The following is a 19,322-nucleotide window of genomic DNA, read 5'->3' as shown; positions in this document are numbered from 1 at the left end:
AACCAAATTGAAGTTTTTCAATGTTGTATTCATTCCACACACATTTGTTGAAGTCCCACGATATGTTAACTCTAATGCACCTAGTATAGAGTGGCAAAGTTATGAGAACAGACCTTGGAGCAGAAAGGTCTGGCACTTTCTGCCCCAGCTGTGCCACTTATTGGCTGTATGACCTTGGGCAGATTATGTAACTTTCCTCAGATTTAGTGAGGCAAGTTAATAGTATCTTCCTCATGATGCTGCTCTGAAGGTTAAATAAGATCATGAGCCTGGAGTGGTAGCTCATATCTGTAATCCCAACACTTTGGGAGGCTGAGGTGGGAGGATTGCTTGAGCCTAGGAGTTCGATACCAGCCTGGACAACATGGTGAGATTCCCATCTTTATTTAAATAAGTTTATTTTTAAAAGAAAGATCCTGAATATTAAGGGCTTAGCACAATGGCTGCAAGAAATAACAACTCAATAGATGTTAGTCATTATTATTGAGTGTATTAAAGTCATAAAAGTAAATAAGACAAATGTCTAATAATAACATAATGTTATGTAAGCTATTGAGACAAGTGAGGTAAAAAGGTTCCCTGGAGAATCTCCAACCTGCCTGGGCATTGGGAGGATGGGGTGGAGCCTTGGGGAGTTAGCACTCATTGCAGGAAGGAGGAGCCTGGCCTCTCCTGTTCCTGGGTGGTAACAGGGGATTCAATCCGTGAAAAGCGAAGCCTGCTGGCAGGACTCTTGCTTTGCTGAGAGTCCCTGCTTCCCTTTTTTCCCTTATCACACGATAAATGCTGCCCTTCTCACCCTACAATGTATCCACATGCCTAAATTATCCTGGTCGTGTGACGAGAACCCAGATTTTCCTACAACACGACAGAGACATTTGTATGTCTCTATCTGTAACCATGAGGCTACCCTCATGTCCTTATTAATTAGGCTATTACGCAGACTAATTACATAATAACTACAAAGTTCTTCGAATTCCTAATATATATATTAAATAAATATTTAAGATGTATTACCCTAAGAAACCAGTTCTTTACCATATTCAGAAAGAAGAGATTTTGGACAAGAGGGACTTAGAGTTCACAAATGCCACAGCTCCTGTGGTGAACTTTCTTTTTGCTGTTACCATTTATTCAATTGGACAATATGCAGGAAAAAAAGGTTTTTTTTAATACGTGAGACATTTTAATTTGTACTTTTACCACAACAAAGCAAACATTTCATACAATGTTGGCATTTAATAAAAAATGCGGTTTCTTTTTGAATTTTGAGAACTTTGTTTTGTCTTTGTTTTTGAGACAGGGTCTCACTGTGTTGCCCAGGCTGGAGTACAGTGGTGCAATCATCCTCCTGAGTTTGAGTGATCCTCCCACCTCAGACTCCCAAGTGGCTGGAACCACACGTGTGTACCACCATGCCCAGCTAATTTTCTTATTTTTATTTTTACTTTTTACAGAGACAAGGTGTAGCCATGTTGCCCAGGCAGGTCTCAAACACCTGGGCTCAAGGGAGACTTGGCCTCCCAAAGTGCTTGGATTACAGGCAAGAGCCACCAAGCTCTGGCCTGAGGGCATATTTTTAAATTTAATAATAATTCTGAAGAGCTCTCCTAACTATATACAATTTTTTGCAGCAGACAAGCAACCATTCTACACATTTTTAATGCAAATGTAAGTGTTTGAAATGTAAATTTGCTTTGGGTCAAGGATGATCTAGAAGCCCTTGAGGACAGCAGGCCAGGGAACTTAAGGATGATTGTGATGGAGAAAAGGCAGGCCAAAGAGGCTGGGACAGAAGCAGGGTGAGGAAAACCGGCAAATGGGGAGAGGCTAATGAGGGCAAGGAACACTAGGGCACATTGAACTAAGAGCACACAAAACAACTGGCAAAGGAAAGCAGAGACTGTAGCGTGGGCTGACGCAAGAGGTAGCAAGAAATGACTGGAAGTAGTTGTTCTGGCTGGATTTGTGAATTTCCTAGAGATTCATCTCAAAATGTAAAGATAACTACTGTATGAAGTAAGGAAACAGAAGTAGCTCTGGCTCATTGAGATTAAAAGAAGAGAAGTTGAGCAGAAAGCAGACATGTCCTAACCACAAGCAGGACTCATTACCCATACTAAATTAGAGTGCTTTTTTTTTTTTTTTTTGCTCACCTATGAATCCTTTATGTACCAAGTTTCTCTTAGGATACTTTATAGTTTATATATAATGGATGAAAGGGGGCTTAGAAGCCATCTAGTAACCTAGGGACTCAAATGGCTAGATAAATAATGTTGCTGATTATTGGAGAAAGGAGCAAAAGAGGATGAGAAAAGACCCTAAAGAGGTTAAGGGAAGGGCCCCAATTTCCCACAGCTAGAGCTAGAGGAAGAGACACTTGTTAGATGATGGTAGCAAAATGAAAACCGGAGACAGAAGGAGCCTCCCTATTTGAATACTCCACTCAGCTTGCTTTATTCAGAAACAGCCTTTTGTTGCTTATAAATAACATACACTAATATTATCCATGCCATTCTCCCGCCCGGAGATGACCTACAATATCACTCAATGGAAGCCACTGTAGGGAAATCAAAACACCTCAAAGCCAAAATAGTACTTAGAAGTCAGACACATTCAGAAGTAGAAGAAAGGAAGAAGCAGTGGAAATTGGACTGACCACAACTTAGGCAGTGACCCTGGTGATGGATTCCAAGGCAGGACTGCTTACTTATGGGACAGCCAACTGGGCTGTGCAAAAGTATCTTTCCTTGTGGTGATGGAATTTTTTCTTTTTACTTGAGTTGGACTTCAATTTGAGTTTCATTTGGGTTAACAAATACTGTAATTTCTTAAAAAATGTAAATACATCTAGCATGGGTAAAGAATTGTCGCTCATACATTTGTGTGGATTAGTTTCATTTAAGGTATTATTCAAATGTATATATATACACTGTATGTGTACTATATATACTTGAATACAAGTATATATATACTTGAATATATTATTGAATATTAGTCAAGTATATACTGAATATATTGAATATATTATTCAATAATAATATAAGTATATATAAATATAAAGTAAGTACATATTGAATATATTATTGACTTGGGTGCAGTGGCACGATCTCGGCTCACTGCAAGCTCCACCTCCCGGGTTTACGCCATTCTCCTGCCTCAGCCTCAGGAGGAGCTGGGACTACAGATGCCCGCCACCTCGCCCGGCTAGTTTTTCATATTTTTTAGTAGAGACAGGGTTTCACCGTGTTAGCCAGGATGGTCTCGATCTCCTGACCTCGTGATCCGCCCATCTCGGCCTCCCAAAGTGCTGGGATTACAGGCTTGAGCCACCGTGCCCAGCCAATTGAACATTTCTTAAACTGCATGAAGCTGGGAGGGTATAGACAGAGTGGTGAGAGGGCACACTCACCTAAAGTCAATCAAAGCACACTTCACTTGCTGGCCATATAACAAATAAACAAATACCAACAAAGCAAAACTAACCAAAACAAACAAAAGATCCCTACATTCTAGGATTCCAATTTACATCAAACTGCATTTGTATAAAGACAAGTATTAGAAAATATATAAGACAACACTGAACTATGAAAGATATACCTAACTCAAGAAAGTAAAATTTGGTATGGGTGATTTTTTAAAATTGTGTACACAAATATATATTTTCTTCAGATAAACTTTAAAAAACAATAAACATATACATATGTAGGAAGATTTATTTCAAATTCTTAATACCTATCTTAGAAATGAACTGGTAAACATAGTTTGATAGGAAGTTTTAGAGAAAGAACAGCCACAAATCATAGGTTTATTTATATATTTTTAAAATAGCTAGGATTTCTATTCACTTTATTGTAGACCAGAATATAATATAATAAGCATTGCTGAAAGAAAACTTGGTTGGGCGCGGTAGCTCATGCCTGTAATCCTAGCACTTTGGGAGGCTGAGATGGGCAGATTGCCTGAGCTCAGTAGTTGGAGACCAGCCTGGGCAACAGGGTGAAACCCCGTCTTTACTAAAATACAAAAAATTAGCCAGGCGTGGCGGCATGTGCTTGTTGTCTCAGCTACTTGGGAGGCTGAGGCAGGAGAATTGCTTGAACCCGGGAGGCGGAGTTTGCAGTGAGTAGAGATTGTGCCACTGCACTCCAGCCTGGCGACTGAGTGAGACTCCATCTCCGAAAAGAAAAAAAAAAGAAAAAAGAAAACTCGTTTTTTAAACGAGATTATAAATAATCTATTTTTTTAGCAACATTTCACAGAATTATATTCTAATATTCTAGAAAAAAAATTGTACTAGACCTCCAAATAAGATAATTAAAAATTAATATGATTCCACATAATGTATTTTATGAAATTAAACTTCACATTAAATTTTAATTTTGTATTATCAGAAAAAATGTAAATATTAATTTTATTCCTATAACTTCTGATCAGTTCTTTGAAAAATTAAAATTAAACTCTCTGTAACTCTGACACCATATTACCCCAAAAAGACTAGAAGGCCAAGAGTGGTGGCAGTTCATGCTTCTAATCTCTATGCTTTGGGATGCAGAGGTGGGAGGACTGCTTGAGGCCAGAAGTTTGAGACCAGCCTGAGCCACGTAGTGAGACTCTGTCTATGAAACATAAAAAATTAGCCAGTCATGGTAGCACATGCCTGTGGTCCTAGCTACTTGGGAGGCTGAGATGGGAGAATCTCGAGTCCAGAACTTTGAAGCTGCAGTGAGCTATAATCATGCCACTGGACTCCAGCCTGGGTGACAGGCAGAGAGCCTGTCTTTTAAAAAAAAAAGAATTTAAAAAAAAAAAAAAAAAGGCTAGGAAACAGCAGACATTATAAATTACAAATTTCTCTAATATATTATTTCTTACTAAATTTATAAATAATCTCTAAATAGCATTTGTTAGAGGTGAGACTGGGGATTTTACATATAGAAATGTATAATGAATACAACAAAAATCTATGTATCCACCATTGAAAATTTACAAATATTAATATTGTACTTCTGATCTTTTTATAAAATAAAAGAAATAAAACATTTTTGCTGAAGTTGCTATCACACTTTTATTCTTCCCCACATCCATTCTCCTCTCCCAGAGGTAACCAATTTTATAAATTTGATATATATTCTTCCAATGTGTGTTTATGTTTTACTACATATGTGTATTCATAAACATAGACTATACTGTGTGTGCTATGTGTTTTTAAAGCAACTTTGTGTTTTCAAGATCTCATCATGTTGATACATATAAATATAACTCATTCACTTTAACTTTTTTTTTTTTTTTTTTTTTTTTTTTTTGAGACGGAGTCTTGCTCTGTCGCCCGGGCTGGAGTGCAGTGGCCGGATCTCAGCTCACTGCAAGNAATTTTATAAATTTGATATATATTCTTCCAATGTGTGTTTATGTTTTACTACATATGTGTATTCATAAACATAGACTATACTGTGTGTGCTATGTGTTTTAAAGCAACTTTGTGTTTTCAAGATCTCATCATGTTGATACATATAAATATAACTCATTCCCTTTAACTTTTTTTTTTTTTTTTTTTTTCTTTTTTTTGAGACGGAGTCTTGCTCTGTCGCCCGGGCTGGAGTGCAGTGGCCGGATCTCAGCTCACTGCAAGCTCCGCCTCCCGGGTTCACGCCATTCTCCTGCCTCAGCCTCCCGAGTAGCTGGGACTACAGGCGCCCGCCAGGTCGCCCGGCTCGTTTTTTGTATTTTAGTAGAGACGGGGTTTCACCGTGTTAGCCAGGATGGTCTCGATCTCCTGACCTCGTGATCCGCCCGTCTCGGCCTCCCAAAGTGCTGGGATTACAGGCTTGAGCCACCGCGCCCGGCCTCACTTTAACTTCTAAATAGCATTTTACAAGATATGACAATCTACATATCCATTCTTCTATTGATGGGCATTTTGGTTGTTTCCATTTTTTTGCATTCTAAAAAATGACACAATAAAGATCTTTGTGCATGTATCCTTATATATGCGTGAGAACATATTCTGTACATTGAAAAGAGCCTAGAAGCAATGACAGCCCAGAGGAACAACAACAAAATCCTAATTTCTAAATATCACTCCACAGTAAAGGGAGTAAGTGCTCCTTAAAGAAATGGGCCAATTCCAGGTCTGGGGCAAAAAAATTAAGGTGAACCTGTTATATATTGTGTGCCAGAAAGCAAGGAAGCACTCAGAGAATTATAAGGATGTGTTTTTTTAAAAAGGAGCCAATTTAAAGGAGCTTTGATTAGCCAGATCTAAGCTTAAAACGAAAAAAAGGTAAAGGATTATAACACATTAAATAATAACAATAATTGAAACCCCTAAGTTCATAGTAATTTTTTCTTTTTTTTTTAGACGGAGTCTCACTCCATCACCCAGGCTGGAGTGCGGTGCGTGATCTCGGCTCACCAAAACCTCCACTTCCTGGGTTTAAGTGATTCTCCTGCCTCAGTCTCCTGAGTAGCTGGGAGTACAGGCATGTGCCATGACGCTGGGCTAATTTTTTTTTTTTTTTTTGTATTTTTTTTTAGTAGGAATGCAGTTTCACCATGTTGGCCAGGCTGATCTCAAACTCCTGACCTCAACTGATCCACCCACCTCAGCTTCCCAAAGGGTTGGATTACAGGTCTGTCAGCCACCACGCCTGGTCCATAGTCATATTTTTTCAAAGCAGGGAGGTAAATGTCTTCTTTATAGAAAAATGACAACTAATAAATATAGAAGCAATGATGGAATTAGAAAAACCATTTCAGGCCAGGCGTGGTGGCTCACACCTGTAATCCCAGCACTTTGGAAGGCCGAGGTGGGCGGATCACAAGGTTAGGAGTTCGAGACCAACCTGGCCAACATAGTGAAACCCTGTCTCTACTAAAAATACAAAAAATTAGCCAGGCATGGTGGCAGGCATCTGTATCTCAGCTACTCGGGAGACTGAGGCAGGAGAATCGCCTGAACCCGGGAGACAGAGGTTGCAGTAAGCTGAGATCACGCCATTGTACTCCAGGCAGGGCGACAGTGCGAGACTCTGTCTCAAAAAAAAGAAAAAAAAGAAAGACCATTTCAAAGGTGATTCATGCAAATATCATTAATGAATGCTAAAACCACTCAGTAACAAGTTTTGGGAATGGGGGGGTCACATACTTTGAAATTGTTAGACCGCTAATTACTTACTAATAAATAGTAAAGAGGAAAATTATCTTTACAATTTGCCTTATTTTAGTGAGGTAGAGCTTCTTTTCATGTTTATTGGCTATTCAGGTATCCTCTGATGCTCATATTCTTTGCTTATTTTTCTTTTTTTTCTTCTTTCTTTTTTTAATTTTTGAGACAGAGACACAGGCTCACTCTATCGCCCAGCCTGGAGTGCAGCACAATACAATCTCAACTCACGAGAACCTCTGCCTTCCTGGTTCAGGTGGTTCAAGCGATATCTGTGCCTCAGCCTCTTGAGTAGCTGGGATTACAGGCGTGCACCAACACACCCAGCTAATTTTTGTATTTTTAGTAGAGACAGGGTTTCACCATGTTGACCAGGCTAGTCTCAAACTCCTGACCTCAGGTGATCTGCCTGCCTCAGCCACCCAAAATGCTGGGATTACAGGTGTCAGCCACCATGCCCAGCTCTTTGCCTATTTTTCTGTTGACTTGTTTACGCTTTACTAATTGAGTTGTATAAATTCTTCAAATACTTTGGACATTGTAATACAAATATCTTTACTGAGTGTGTGACTTATATACAGGACATTTTGTATAACAAAACCTTTGATTTCGATATACTCAAATATCTGAATCTTTTTCTTTATTATTTGCATGTTTTAAGGAACATTTAGTATATGCTTCCCTATTCTCAGCGTCATAAAGATAGCCTATATTTTCTTCTGAACTCTGAATTTTATTCAGTTTATCTGAGGAGCTGAACAGTAAGTACGAAAACTGTTGGAAAATAATGTTAATTTTTGGTTCTAAGGGGGTTTCCAGCTTTATGTGAAGTCTCCTTTCAATACCATAAATAATTGAGAGTTGCTATTTAAAACCATACATACAAAGTTATGGTTTCAGGATACTAAAAAAAAAATAAAAAACAGTAAGGCATATAATCTTACATGAGTGAACAAAGCTTCTTTCCTTAACTCTTCAGAATTGTCATTTGGAGTCCAAGCTTCAGCAAACTGCAGGAAATCCCATTTTTCCTTATCACCTTCCTCAGCCTGAATTTTTTCCTTCCTACCATTCAGTGTGCTCCCTGTAACTTGAGCCTACAAGAGGAAAAAGTTAATGAATTTTTCAGCAGTTCATCTCACAGCTGAAATTCACTAAGTAACTTGATTTTGCATTTAAATCATAAGCTACCCACTAAGATAATCTCACTGTTCCAACATAGCATGGGCTTTATTAATATAATTATCTTTGTAAACCAAAAATAAAATTATAAGCCTCCCAACCAACTGAATGGATTCCTCCTCTTGGCAAAGAGCATTCTAAATTAAACCTGAAACAGGCCAGGCGCAGTGGCTCACGCCTGTAATCCCAATACTTTAGGAGGCCGAGGGGGGCTGATCACCTGAGGTCAGGAGTTTGAGACCAGCCTGCCCAACATGGTGAAATCTCATCTCTACTAAAAATAGAAAAATTAGCTGGGCGTGGTGGCAGACACCTGTGATGCCAGCTCCTTGGGAGGGTAAGGCAGGAGAATCACTTGAACTCGGGAGGCAGAGGTTGCAGTAAGCTGAGATCCTGCTACCGCACTCCTATGTGACAGAGTGAGACTCCATCTCAAAAAAGCTGACCAGCATTAACATTAAAATAGAGATCTTAAGACTGACAAAACAGATTCTTTGTAGCAATAAGACACCAACATGACAGATAGCAGGCCCTAAAACAAATGGAAACCTTTTACTCCCTAACATATTTCTTTTGTATGAAATGGCTCTGCAGAGCTCTCTCTTGTGGGGAAAATTTACATTCTGTAGAGAATCCCCGTTCCTTTCCAGGTCTTTATCCTGATCCCAGAGAGAATTAACTAAGGATTCTGGCACCTTTTAAAGTCTAATAAGAGGCCAGGAGCGCTGGCTCATGCCTGTAATCCCAGCACTTTGGGAGGCTGAGGTGGGCGGATCACAAGGTCAGGAGTTTGAGACCAGCCTGGTCAATATAGTGAAACCCCATCTCTACTAAAAACACAAAACTCAGCTGGGCATGGTGGTGGGCACCTGTAGTCCCAACTAGTCAGGAGGCTGAGGCAGGAGAATAGCTTGAACCCGGGAAGCAGAGGTTGCAGTGAGCTGAGATCATGCCACTGTACTCCAGCCTAGGAGACAGAGTAAGACTCCATCTCTCAAAAAAAAAAAAAAAAAAAAAAAAACACTAAAAGAGACATTTACAATCTATTCTGTATGAAGCCTGCTACCTGGATGCTTCATCTGCCTAAGAAGAACCTTGGTCTCCACAACTCCTTATCTTAACCCAGGTAAACCCAGGTTAAGAGTTTATCTTCAGATAAACTCTTTTTTTTTTGAGACGGAGTCTCGCTCTGTCGCCTGGGCTGGAGTGCAGTGGCGGGATCTCAGCTCACTGCAAGCTCCGCCCTCCGGGTTCACACCATTCTCCTGACTCAGCCTCCCGAGTAGCTGGGACTACAGGCGCCCGCCACCTCGCCCGGCTAGTGTTTTTTGTATTTTTTAGTAGAGACGGGGTTTCACCGTGTTAGTCAGGATGGTCTCGATCTCCTGACCTCCAGATCCGCCCGTCTTGGCCTCCCAAAGTGCTGGGATTACCGGCTTGAGCCACCGCGCCTGGCCCCAGATAAACTCTTTCAATCAACTGCCAATCAGAAAATCTTTGAATCCACCTATGATCTGGAACCAATGCCTCCCTCCACCCCACCTTGCATAAAACCAAGCTGTAGCCCAACCACCTCCGGCACAAGTTCTCAGAATCTCCTGGGGCTGTGTCATGAGCCACTGTCACTCATATTTGGCTAAGAGTAAATCTCTTAAAATATTTTACAGTTTGACTCTTCATTGACATCTAGTATGTTTTCTTTTGCTTATAACAGAATATCTGAAATTGTGTAATATATAAAGAAAATGAACTTATTTCTTATGGAAGCTGAGAAGTTAAGGTTGAGAGGCCACATCTGGTGAAGGCTTCTTGCTGGCTGGTGGGTACCTGCAGAGTTCTGAGACAGCACAGGCCATCTTATGGGGAGGGGGCTGAGTGGTGCTAGCTTAGGTCTCTCTTCCTCTTCCAATAAAGCCACCAGGCCCACTCTTATGATAATCCATTAATCCCTCAATCCATGAATGGATTAATCCATTCATGAGGGCAGAGCCCTCATGACCCAATCACCTTTTTTTCTTTTTTTTAGAAGAGGGTGGGAAAGAAGGCCAATCACCTCTTAATGGCCTACCTCTCAATACTGCCACAGTGGGGATTAAGTTTCAAAGTAAGTTTTAGAGGGAATGAACATTCAAACCATAGCAATAATTATCCAAAACTATAGCCCATTACCCAGTCAATGGTTCATGCTTAATGAGAAAAGGTCTTACTTGAGAAGTTATACTATTCACTTTCTTCATAAAAACTTTTATTCTAATATTTATATGCTTTGAAACTTAACATATGATTGGCATTTTGAATATCTATATTCAGTGCTTTAAAACACTTAATTGAAAACAGTGCTATGGGCTGAATGCTTGTATGCCCCCAAATTCAGATGTTAAAATCCTAACTCCCAATGTTGGTGGTGTTCAGAGGTGGGGCTTTTGGGAGGTGATTAGGTCATGAGGGTGGAGCCCTCATGAATGGGCTTAGTCCCCTATAAAAGAGACCCCAAAGAGCTTTCTTGACCTCTTTCCACAGTGAGAAAGCAGTGGTCAGCAACTTGGAGGAGGGCCCTCACCAGAACTCAACCATACTGGCATCCTAATCTCAGACTTCTAGCCTCCAGAAGTGTGAGAAATAAATTTCTATTATTTATAAACTACCCAATCTATGGTACTTTGTTATGGCTGCCCAAACAAACTAACCCAGAAATCATCTAATCCTTTTTTTTTTTTTGAGACACAGTCTTGCCCAGGCTGGAGTGCAATGGTGCGACATTATGTTTCCTTGCTAGCCAACCCCATCGTTGTCCCTCTAATGTAGTAGAAGGGCTTGGAAGATAACAGGAATACGTGGAAATTCACGCCTCTCTTATTACCGAGGAGAGCAGGCAAGGTACTACTATTGAAGCCTTTTCTTAACTTGGTCTCTATTATTATCATCATCTTGATGTACTTAAGTATCCTTTGCCTGAAAACACTAAAACTCAGCCTCTTAACTCAATTGGCTATGGTTAATAATAAGTAAGCTGCTAACTTGATTTAAATTCAAGCTTTACCTTGCGATTCAACATTCCCCACATAAGGGTGTCTAGAGTTCCATTTGCAATAAGGTAGTGAATATTCACAGAACTGCACTGGCCAATTCTGTGAGCTCGGTCTTCTGCTTGTTTGATATGTCCGGGGTCCCAGTACAACTCAGCAAATACAACATGACTTGCCGCAGTAAATGTTAATCCCTAAGTGAAATAAAGCAAATAAATTGAGATGCAAATAAATTGAGAATGTAACATACAGCCATATATAATAAAGTCTTTCTGAACATGTTAAATGGACAACACTGAAGGACTTGAAAACAAATTAGTTGTTTATTTTAGGCCAAATTAAGATTTAATTCATGAAAGGCAAATGAAGAATATTTAATGCAACATACCGTAGCTAGGTGAACTACAGAAAACACATTTGAAAGGTATTTCAAAATTTCAAAAGCCAGCTTGATGGAAGTATATAAACTAAATCACTTTATTCTCTGATGATGAACGGATTCACATTACCACTGGAAAATCTAATAAAATACTTTATAAATGAGAATACAATTTCCAACATATGGTATCTATAGCAACTAGGCAGACAGCATTTACATCCTCTTCATTTAATTCACACTGTCATGTTATAAAGCAAGAAAATAATGTCTCTGGTTATACCATTTTCTTCCTGTGATATTTTTCATGTTATATTCCAAAGAGCTGAAATTTACTGCCTATGTCTCAATATATACAATGCAATTGCATTTTCTGTACAACTGCATTTTCATGAATTTCAAATAGTGTGACATAAAAATATTAACTAAGTCTTGCTTTATAATCACTATATGAAATAATGCAAAACCCTCAAACTAAAAAATGTGTCAAACTAAACAATGTGTCAAAAAATGCATGACTTTAATGTTGGTAGGCTGAATGAAATGTGAACCATGCTTATGCTATAGCCATATAGCAGTAAAATGACATTAGGTGGTAAACAGAAATATCTGCCATTTTTTCAGAGTATTATTTAATCAGTGCTGTTTGTTGTTCACACGCACCTAACTTCTGTGAGTGACTTTTGCAACTCCTATTATTTTGATATGTTATTTTCACTTAAAATATTTTCATGTCACATAACAAAATTATGCTAGCATTAATTAAATGGTGGTACTAGTTCTCAAGCTGAAAAATTTACTGAAAATCAGTCTCTGAAAAGAAGTTAGAGGTAATAAAATACAGAGACACACATTAAACTGTGCTGCTATTTAGGACTGAAAATGCCACAGAATATTAGAAATAATGCAGAAACAATAAAAGTAGTTTTAAAGAGAGACATCTTTAATTTTATAAAAAGCATCATTTGACTATACAAGCATAAAGGGAAAATATGCTGGCAAGATCAATACCACTCTAAGTAGCTGCTAAACTATAATGCAAGATTCACAGTATCAAGAACAAAGACCTTTCTACTTTCCTTTATTCCTATGGAGATATCAGTCCTCAAGTATATGAGTCTTGATTTATATAAGGTCTTCAGAAACAGCCTTGAATAAAATGTAAGTGCCCCATACATTATTAATTTCAAAAGGTCCTAGAATCTCCCGTCTAGCTTTCTCCTACTTAGCACCTCCCCAGCTCTAAGTACTTCATTTCTAATTCTAAGCCCTTTTTGATGATATTCTCTATGGTTGGAATAGTCTAACAGGTAAATAACTCTGATTATTGGAAGGTTAACTGAACGTGAGGGAAGCATTGAGACAACCGTCCTTTTGGTTAGAACTCCCAGTGAATTGTGGAACTGCTTCATCCTCATAAAGTTTCTCTCTGTATACAATTTTATATACTTTAATTAGCTGAGTAAAAGCAGATCTTTGGCATGTATCAGCTTGGCTGAACAGCAGTATGCTCAATTACTTTTCCCTATGTTAAATATCCTAGCTTAGACATTTACAACAAAATATTTTAGAATGTTAGCAGAAAAACAGTCCAGAAGATCCCCTCTTATCTACTGTGGCAGAGACTGCCATTACTTTCCCTAGTGTCTATCCTTCTCTTATTCCTTTGTAACGTAACACCCAATTTTTAGTGGAGCTACGTGGAATAAAGGATACTCTTCCCAGCTTCCCTTGAAATTAGGTGTGCTTGTGGGACTAACTACAAGACAGTGAGATGCAGTGTGCTTTTCTTCAGGCAGCTGCTTGGACTGCAGATATGATGAAGCTCTAGCAGCCCTTTTAGATAAGAGATACTAAGAGTGGTAAAGCAGAAAGCGAGAAGGAGTGTAGGTCCTAAGGACTTTGTGCAAACATCATGCTAGGCCTGGACTGTCTACATAAGAGAATTAAACTTTGTGTATTTAAGTCGGTCTTAATCTGAATTTCTGTTTACTTGCCTTCAAATCTAATCAAGTAAGTGAAGGGTTGGATATGAGACAGGTATGAGAAAAGCCTATACAAATTCAAAGGAATGAAAAAAGGTCACGCAAAAAGATTACAATCAAATTAACTATACACTTCTTACTCTTCTTTGAAAGTATATTCTTTCAAAGAGATACTTTCCTTGAAAATTTAGGAGATCTGTGTCAAAGATGTCAAGGCCTCTTTCTATTACACTTTCTGGAACTCTCTGAAGGAGAATTAATATTTATTATACAAGGCATCAAGATAGAAAATTATAAGTTTACAAACCAAAGTTATAGTGAATGGCCTTTTTTCTTATTTCAATGACATTTCATTGAAAATTTCTTACCTGGCCAGCAGCCTGAATGCTTAGGATAGCCACACGAGTGTCAGGATCCTTTTGAAACTGATTAACCAGATGTATTCTTTCTGAAGATGAAACACCTCCATCTATCCTAATGTAACGAGTCTAGCATCAACAAGGGAAACGGCAAAATTAGGACAAGCCCCTAGGTACCCATCTCATTTTATATATTTTACAGCTTATTTTTACGGTCATATAACAAAATGGAACTTGGTTAAGATGACAGATTGGTAAATGTTATACAAGAAGAATCTTACCAAGTTTTTAAATAGCTTCTTATAACAATTTCTTATTTTTTTAATCTTTTAAGCTACTTGAGGGTAGAGTCTATGTCTAATTCATCTTTATCCCATCAATGCTAAGGGCAATGCCTTGTATATAGCTGAAGCTCCACATATCTTTTATGAATTAAGCTAATGTTGTCTTCAGTAAAATTCTATGTAAATTGACACACAACTTTAAACCATGAATCAGACTAACTCTAAAGTTTTAAGATCACTAATTCTAAAGTGAAAATAAAGCCAGACATGAGAAAAGAGAAAGATGATTCTGCCATAAATTATGGATTCATGAAGAGTAGTACATTTATTTCTGAAATATCTCAAATATTAACTGGGAAAATAGAGCTTTATTTATTTATTTATTTTTTTGAGACGGAGTCTTGCTCTGTCGCCCAGGCTGGAGTACAGTGGTGAGATCTCTGCTCACTGCAAGCTCCACCTCCCGGGTTCACACCATTCTCCTGCCTCAGCCTCCCGAGCAGCTGGGATTACAGGCGCCCGCCACCATGCGTGTCTAATTTTTTGTATTTTTAGTAGAGATGGGGTTTCACAGTGTTAGCCAGGATGGTCTCCATCTCCTGACCTCGTGATTCACCTGCCTCGTTGTGCCCAGCCAGAAAATAGAGCTTTTAATCTATTGTTTGAATTCTGGTTTTACACATTATTAAACTTAAAAGAAATATGTGATATGGTCATCTCTATGAGGTGGGGCACTGAGGCAACCACACACATTTTTAAAAAGTAGGGAAACATTAAGTGTTAAACTGAACATTGCTGTCTTTAAGAATGGTTTGAATTGAGAAAAGGGGGTTATCACTATGTGTTAGAATAGCTAAAAAGAAGTCATTATCCAACTTCTAAAAACAGTAAGTCCTAAATTTCAAAAAACCTTATTCATATATGTACTGCTATAGAAAATATACCCTTAAATAGTTGGAACATATGAATATTCACTTTTATAAGGGAATATCCAAGTTAATTATTAAAGAGAATGTCCCGTATCAATGTTCTGTCCTCAAAGAGCAAGTATACATCAACCAGTGAACCATTTAATAGCCATTAAGGAAGATTATAAAATCCTCTGAGGGTCTTTCTAAAGAAAATACATTGTCAGGGTAGGGAGAGTTGGGGAAAAATTCACCTCCAACCCCATGAATATCTTTTTTTTTTTTTTTGAGACGGAGTCTCACTCTGTCGCCGGGGCTGGAGTGCAGTGACCGGATCTCAGCTCACTGCAAGCTCCGCCTCCCGGGTTCACGCCATTCTCCTGCCTCAGCCTCCCGAGTAGCTGGGACTACAGGCGCCCGCCACCTCGCCCGGCTAGTTTTTTGTATTTTTTAGTAGAGACGGGGTTTCACAGAGTTAGCCAGGATGGTCTCGATCTCCTGACCTCGTGATCCGCCCGTCTCGGCCTCCCAAAGTGCTGGGATTACAGGCTTGAGCCACCGCGCCCGGCCCCCTTTTTTTTTTTTTTTGGGAAAAAGTTTTCCTCTTATTGCCAAAGCTGGAGTGCAGTGGCGGGATTTTAGCTCACTGCAACCTCTGCCTCCTCCCAGGTTCAAGCGATTCTCCTGCCCCAGTCTCCCGAGTAGCTGCGATTACAGGCATGTGCCACCACGCCCAGCTAATTCTGTATTTTTAGTAGAGACGGGGTTTCTCCATGTTGGTCAGGCTGGTCTCGAACTCCCGACCTCAGGTGATCCGCTCCCCTCGGCCTCCCAAAGTGCTGGAATTACAGGTGTGAACCACCGCACCTGGCCTATATCTACATTTTAAACTCTTAGTAAAGCTAAATGGGATTCTAAACATATCAGTAAAATGGATGTAAGAAAAAAAGACTACTATACTTCGAATTGATCCCAGTAGTTTTAAGGTATAATGGAATCAGAATAAGAAAAATATTAGGAATCTAATTTCTTGCCCAATCATTTAAAAAATATTAAGGTTAATTAACTCTTAGAGGGTGTTTTTCAGAAACTACATAATCAATGAGAAAGTACCTTTTAATGTACAGCACTTTATTATAACTCTTCCTATGAAGGAAATACTAGAAGTATTTCTTTGGTAATATTAATTAACATATTAACTAATGTTTAAACAATGTATGCTAAGTTTTTATCTTTGATAGAAACAAAGGAAGATGCTGTCACTCACTGGTGGACTACTGGAAATCAAGGTAGACCTAAGAAGATGCAGTAAAGCCACACGGCTTGATGGAGCTAACCTGATAAATTACTTGGGCTGTATGTTTCAAATACATCTACACTAAATTTTAGTAATCATTTTCCATACACTGCCTGGAAGTTTAAATGGTATGACTGCAGTTGGGTACTAACATTGGCCAAATTCATTCTTTCTTTCCTCTCTATGTCACCTACATTCAAAGGCCACCATGCAGGTAAATAGAAAGTCTAACGTTTAACCACCTACACCACTCTAAAATGGTATATCCAGGAATAAAAATGAAATTCACATTATAGCCTATCATGGCAACATATCTTTAATCAATCCAGATAATTTGGTCAGTGGAAAATTATGAGATCAGTTAAGAAAAGAGAAAATTTAATAGTATATCATTATCATATAATACTAATATAATTTTCAAGAAAAATGTGTAACAATTTATATACCATCATCTAAAGAAGACAAAAAACTCCTCAATTATGAGACTACAACTGATGTTTAGTATAGTAAAAATATGCATTCTAAAAAGTATTTAATTAAAAAATAGCAACATACCTTACTTTCGATGACTGCTTCTGTGCAAGCTTGGAGCATGCTTAAATGGTGAGCAAAAACCAGAAATTTAAGTGAATCATTCTGAAGCATCATCTTAATATAATCCTTTACAGCACCTGCCTAAATATTAGAAGGTAAACCTTATTAGTGTCATAAAAATGATTATTTAAAATCTGTCACTTTTAATAAAGCGGCTTGAAAATCAATAAATATAAACTTTTAACTGCACTGTTCCTAGGTAGCCTAAGGAAGTAGAAGCCCACATGTGAGGAAAATGTTGAAGAAGAGGGACAAGAAGGGAAAAACCTGAGCAGTTAAACGAGAAGAAGACAAGAGTTAGAAGAATTAAAAAACAGGCCGGGCGCGGTGGCTCAAGCCTGTAATCCCAGCACTTTGGGCGGCCGAGGCGGGCGGATCACAAGGTCAGGAGGTCGAGACCATCCTGGCTAACACAGTGAAACCCCGTCTCCACTTAAAAAATACAAAAAATTAGCCGGGCGAGATGGCGGGCGCCTGTAGTCCCAGCTACTCGGGAGGCTGAGGCAGGAGAATGGCGTAAACCCGGGAGGCGGAGCTTGCAGTGAGCCGAGATCCAGCCACTGCACTCCAGCCTGGGGACAGAGCCAGACTCCGTCTCAAAAAAAAAAAAAAAAAAAAAAAGGGAACCGAGAAATTAAGTTTAAAATATGAATATACGTATCTTTTAACTTTTAAAAAACTGGTTATTTAGAACTTTTGGAAATAGATACCAGGCTGACCACATTTAATTTCTGCTCCATCTCAATGCTATGTTTAAAAGATATCTAAGTGTAGAGGGGCAAAGAGAACTGGAGAAAAGTCAATAGCAACAAAACTTTGGAAGCTAAGAAGTAGATAATGACTGACAACTGATTAACCAATCTCACAGATCCTAAACTGGCTATGGAAACTGGAGAAGCACTTGATTTATGCTGCAGTCATCTAAAAAGGTTCAGAAAATGACACCTCTGGAATGGGGACAGGTGTGGCTAGAAGGACCTGCTGAAATAATGTTTAAGTAGTTGATTATGTACAATACTGCTATTTACCTTCTCTCTACCTCTTCCATACAATAGGTAACTACTATAACCATTCTGGTAGAAAACTACAGACTTATTCTCTGGAGTGGATAAAATAGAGGGTATTTGGATGGAGGAATCCTATATTGATGATAAGTATATCCTACAAAATTCATGGAGATTACATGAAAGTTACAAAATAAATGCTGAGATCTGCCCCTCTCTCCCAGCCTTCTTACCCCTATACTTCCCAAAACAGAAACAGGCTTATGTCTTTCAGGCAAGAGAGTAGAATCATATAAAGTGATTCTTTTCTAAGGAATCTGACCAGCCAGAGAAAAAACTAAAGATACTGCTATCAGGGGTTTCCCAAGGAGACATCCCATTCAGAACACCATTTATTGAAGGCCATAGTCTATAAATCATATACATGTGCAGAGCTTCTAGTCAGTGGTTAGTGTCTTTCTTGTAAATATAAGCAACCAACCAAAGATCAATAGATATTTGTAGAAAGCAACGTGTATGAACAGATCAAATATACAGAGCTAAGAAAACTGGAAGAGAGAGAGATAAAGAGGAGAAAAAAGTACTCTCAGAAATGAAAAATATAATAGCAGAAATGGATAATTCATTGGTTATTAAGCTAAGGAAATCTCCTAGAAAGTAGACAGAAAATATATAGGCCAGGCATGGTGGCTCACGCCTGTAATCCCAGCACTTTGGGAGGCCGAGGCGGGTGGATCACTCGAGGTCAGGAGTTCAAGACCAGCCTGGCCAACATGGTGAAACCCATCTCTACTAAAAATACAAAAATTAGCCAGGCGTGGTGGCACGCACCTGTAATCCCAGCTACTCGGGAGGCCAAGGCAGAAGAATCACTTGAACCTGGGAGGTGGAGGTTGCAGTGAGCCGAAATTACGCCACTGCTCTCCAGCCTGGGCAACCGAGTGAGACTCTGTCTCAAAAAAAAAAAAAAAAAAAGAAATATAAAATATAAAATAATTAGGGGATCAGGTCATGAGGGCAATGTATGAAAACATAGGAACAATAAAAGTCTCAGAAAACAAACAGAGAAAAAAACCCAACAAAAATAATCAAAGAAATAAAGTTCTACATAACTGAAGGGCATGAGTTTCCAAAATGAAAAA

At 38.8% G+C, this 19,322-nt stretch overlaps 1 protein-coding gene across 1 annotated transcript in view; it reads right to left on the bottom strand.

Moving 5' to 3' along the window:
- ZRANB3 (zinc finger RANBP2-type containing 3) overlaps window positions 1–19,322 on the bottom strand; it is a 320,084-nt gene that overhangs the window by 58,798 nt on the left and 241,964 nt on the right. The window contains 4 exon segments of the mRNA XM_017888482.1: window positions 8,110–8,262; window positions 11,388–11,567; window positions 14,103–14,222; window positions 17,138–17,257. Of these exon segments, the coding sequence (XP_017743971.1) occupies window positions 8,110–8,262; window positions 11,388–11,567; window positions 14,103–14,222; window positions 17,138–17,257 (573 nt within the window).

The sequence above is a fragment of the Rhinopithecus bieti genome, unplaced genomic scaffold (genome assembly GCF_001698545.2).
Source record: "Rhinopithecus bieti isolate Rb0 unplaced genomic scaffold, ASM169854v2 scaffold_15296, whole genome shotgun sequence".
Taxonomy (NCBI): Eukaryota; Metazoa; Chordata; class Mammalia; order Primates; family Cercopithecidae; genus Rhinopithecus; species Rhinopithecus bieti.
Note: the sequence above shows the minus strand (reverse complement) of the source record. Positions and strands in the feature narration are given on the sequence as shown.